We start from the raw sequence: 4,564 nt of genomic DNA, 5'->3' as shown, positions 1-4,564 counted from the left end.
GTTCTACTTCCATTACTTCTAAAAATACATGAAACAAACAAAAAATAATATTATTTCTGCTATTTTCTATTTTATAGTTTTAAAAGTTACTTTTATAACATACTTTCTACTTCTAATACTTTCATTATCTAAACGGATCATAAGAGAAAAAAAATAAAATAAAAAATAAAAAGTAATTTCTGGGAAAATGACCGGTGGTTTCTGGCCTGAAGCCCGAGTTTACCCGGACTCGATAAATAAGTCAGCCCTGACCCCAAAAGTGGTCCCAAGATGGCGGCGGGTGCGTGCGGAGTCGAACGCAGCCCACGGCCCTTCCCGCTTTTTCGTAACCCTCCCAGAACAAAAACAAAAACTTTTATTTTAAAATTTACAACTTAACCCCTCAAATTAAAACACACTCTCTCCTTCTAATTTCCCTCTCTCTCTCGCCTTTGTCCCCCTCGCCCCCTCAAAACCCTAGAAAAATCTTCTACAAATCTCGTGTCTCGCTGCCGATCATTGTAATCTATCTCGCGATGCCGGAGATCGAGGGATCGAGTATTCATCTCTCTCGTCTTCAGCTCCGATCGCCGCTTTCGTTAGGGCGCTTGAGTGCTAGATTCTCTGCTGCGCTTGAAAATGATAGGATCTCGGTGAATCTCTTTTCTCTGTTTTTATGATTTTGTTAGAATGAATTAGGATACGGGTCTATTTTGATCTTGTTTTTGCTGTGTGATTTTGTGATTCATTGATTTAACTTGTGACTTAGTGTTTGTACTGTCATGAATACTAGCTGTTTTGAATGAGTTAAGGTCGGCCAGTTAATCTTTTTGGGCTGGTTGCAAGATCTAATCTGCCGGTCAATCAGGACGGGGCTAATTATTAATCGAGATAATTCACTTGAAAGCAATTGATTTCGATTGGTTTGGTACTTTATTTATGCTTCTATATTATTTCATTGAGTTTTAATATATAGAATTTGTAAAGACAGAGTAAAATGTCTGGAAATTTTACTTATAATTCACGAAGCATTGGTGGAACGTGTGTTGGCATTGGTTCATCTATCATGCGAGAGAATCATTAAAGATGAACTTCTCCTGGATGGGATTTGATCAGCTGTTTTAAAACCATTTCTTGTAGTATGTACCTTGTTCATGTTCTTAAGGTCGATAGGTAGATGAGTGTGAAGTTTATACTGTCAACTAAAGTAGGTTGCCATGGATATGATGATTATAACGAGATTTGAGCCGCAGCAGTCTTTTATGGTCCAAACATGTTAGGTAGTTGATGTTCTGTTGATCCATGGAACTAGAGCAAACTGTTTGTGCTGGAAGTTGTTATCGGATATCCAGACGAATCTCAACAGTTGAAAGCCCGATAACGTTGCTCAAGCCATTCTGATAATAATTCATTTCATAGTTCATATCTTAAATTTTCAACAGCGTGCATTGAGAAGTAGTGTTAGGAGAGAATGCTACATTTCTGTAGCATGATGGACTTCACAAAAGGTATCTTCTCCATCACTCACATGGGTTTTGAACTGCAACACCGGCATTTACAGTGAAAACATGTTTAAGTAAATGATTTTTTGTCACAAAGTCTAAGCAGTATGAGTGCCCATCATTTCTATATTTTCGGTGAGATTGTACACACGTTATCATGTTTAGATGGTTAATAGATCTCTAGACAAATGAAGTTAATGGTTTGCAGATGCTAGTTTCTTCTCAGTTGGTTCAGTGCTTCTGTTATAATGTAGTTGTTATTGAGGAAATTAATCTTGACAGATCTCTGGACGGATGCCTCGGCGCAAAGGTAAGAGTTGTACCAATGTTACCTGGAGGCTCGACGTCACTGGTTCAAGCTGTGAAAACCACCTCTTGTAACAAGGCTATGTACAGTAAACCCAGAGTGGTCCACAACCTCTTGCATAGTTGGGATCTTCGTGCACCATACCGCCCTTAGTCTTGACAAACCTACAGTTCTGTTTTGTGTGTACCTGAAGCCAACTAGAAAATGCAACAGGTCTGCAACCTATGCCAACACTGAAATAACCATAAGAACAAGTCAACCATATACATCAATTATTAAAAACTTAACCTCTGTTGATGTAATGAAATTGTACAATCTAGAAGGCTCACTGAGTAGGAACGATGAAATATCGACTAGTGTCGGCCGGGTCACTTGATTATCCCTACTTAACTGAAATTTTGATTTGCAACCTCCAAGACTTTGTCACCTGTACTGCAAAGTATCTCTTCTAAAATTACAATAGAAGCAATGTCTTTCAATATAAAAGTTTAGAAGTTACAAAATTACATGACCATTGGAACAGGTTTTGGTCATGTAAGAATCAGTGGACAAATCAAATCTGATATATAGCATGAATTCGGAATGCATTTTTACCATAAGTTGTTATATAGTGGCAATTTAAGGAATTTGACCTTTCTGATTATTTCTTTCAACTTTGATACTTTTTTCCAATTGTCATTGACACATTGGAATTTAGGATTTAGAACCTCAAGGGTGTTTTCTCCTAGGACTAGATTAGAGGGATCAGTCACCCGAAAGTTTGGATTCATTTCTTGTCAGAAACATTCACTTGGTGAATGCATAAAAAGAAATGAACTGAAAGAAAAAGTCTCAAAAAGAAGGGATCTCTCTCCCTCTCATATGTAGATTAACAACAACAATTTCTTTTTTAAGGTTTATTTCTTGAAGTTTTCAGTTTGTCTTGGCAAAATTTTAAATATGTTTGGCCTTCATCTTCCTTTATTTTCTTGCTTTTGTCTCTTATTTCTTATCTTCCATTGATCTTTATTTTCAATGGGAAGTTTTGTTATTGGCCCCTTGAAACATGTCATTTTTTATATTATTTTTAGTTTGAGCATCTCCTATGAATCTCAATGATAATGTACCCAAGCGTCACGGTGAAGTAAGTGGCTATTTTGTTTTCATCTACTTTTTGGAGAGCGCTTCTTTTCGCAAGTTATGTGATCTTAAATTCCTTCAGCTTGATATTTTGCTATGATTACTTTTGGAACCAACGAAGATTGCTTATGTGAGATTTGAGCCACTTCACAGATATTATATGCCCCTCTGTTTAACAACTCAACTAAAATTGTCCTGATCTGTACTGTTTATCTGTTGATAACACTAGTGATGTAATACCTTCTTTCGGTTATATATTCTGTTCATATTCTACATCTGGAACTCCTCTTCTCCTTTACAGGGTCTGTAGCTAACATGAATTATGATTGGGATTATTTTTCCTAGTTTTTTATAAGCTTTACTGATCTTTGAGTTACTTATGAGAAAAATGGAGAATGTAGGAGTTGTTCTTCATGTTATTCCACTCAATTTTAAGGTGTGAACATATGCATACTCTGGAGTTGCTCATGCTGCCACCTCAGCTCCTTTTTTTTATTTCTTCTGCTACTAGTGTATATCTTTTATATATGCATCAAACTTCTGTCGGTGTGCTTCACATCACTTATGCATAGTTCATTTTCTAAAGTACCTTATCTTTTGTTCTGAATGTTATAACAATTTATTTATTTTTCTTCCTTTTGAAGAGAAAGTCGTCGAATGTAAAAGAAGTTTGTGAAGTTGAATTTCTACGAGCAGTTCAACAAGGCCATACAGCAGCAGTTAGCCATATGCTTCCACCTGTTACTAGCTCGAAAAGTAAGCACCACAAAAAACCAAAGGCTTCAAAGCGGAACGAATTTCGGCAAGAACATACTCAATCTGTTGATGGTATTTCCATGCTGCTTACGTAATTGTAATTCTTCCGCTTGTTCTATTCTGGTTATGGTAGTGGCAGTCTTTAGATGACTTAGCAACTAAAGTTTATAGGTCTATTTGTTTGATTGGTTGTACATATATTCCTTCCAAAAAGGAAAAAAAGTGTATGCTTTTTACTGAATTTTTACTTCTACTTGCTCTCAGGTTCTGCTTCTGCTGCCAACAATTGTCGTTTTGATAGTTCTCTTGGTAAGCTGTTTATGTTATGGCTTTGGCATCTTCAGAGATTACGTGATAGTTCATTGGTGGGTTTATTTTAGTGTGGATCTTTAACTAATTTGGACTCTTTGACTCTTCTTTCCTGCATGACAAATCGAAAAAAACTAGCTGAAATATTTCCTTTACCTTTCTAAATGGATAAGTAGAATATTTAACTCAGAAGCAGTATATATTGCGTGAAGAACGTTTTACCTTTGGCCTAGTACTATTTCTTCATCTTTTACCCATGGGATGGGTAAGTAGAATATTTAACTCAGAAGCAGTATATATAACTGCCCTATCTTTTGGCGCATTTTGAGATAACCCCCCTGAGCTTTAAAAATGTCACTCAGCCCCCTTAACTTTAGTGCGTGTCACAAAACCTGCCAAATATTTGCAATTTTTTCAACATATGCCTCTAATAGCATAATCCCCAAAAATTTCAACTTAGCCCTTAACTTTCTACATTGTTTTGAGAAAACCCCCAAAGCTTCCACATTATTTTCAGAAAGCCCAATCTTCAATCATTATTTTCACAATCCCCAATGAAGTTTTGTTAACAAAAAAAAAACCATTACATTTT

General features: G+C 36.2%; 1 protein-coding gene across 2 annotated transcripts in view; it reads left to right on the top strand.

The window, feature by feature from the left end:
* LOC109823272 (transcription factor E2FB-like) overlaps positions 387-4,564 on the top strand; it is a 9,062-nt gene continuing 4,884 nt past the window's right edge. For both annotated transcript variants that reach the window (XM_020389565.1, XM_020389559.1), the window contains exons 1-3: positions 387-632; positions 3,552-3,735; positions 3,928-3,972. In XM_020389565.1, coding sequence (XP_020245154.1) covers positions 516-632; positions 3,552-3,735; positions 3,928-3,972 — 346 coding nt within the window. In that variant the 5' untranslated portion in view covers positions 387-515. The remainder of the gene's footprint in view (positions 633-3,551; positions 3,736-3,927; positions 3,973-4,564) is intronic.

This window comes from Asparagus officinalis, chromosome 1 (genome assembly GCF_001876935.1).
Source record: "Asparagus officinalis chromosome 1, Aspof.V1, whole genome shotgun sequence".
NCBI classification, from domain to species: domain Eukaryota; kingdom Viridiplantae; phylum Streptophyta; class Magnoliopsida; order Asparagales; family Asparagaceae; genus Asparagus; species Asparagus officinalis.
This window is presented reverse-complemented; position numbering and strand designations above follow the sequence as displayed.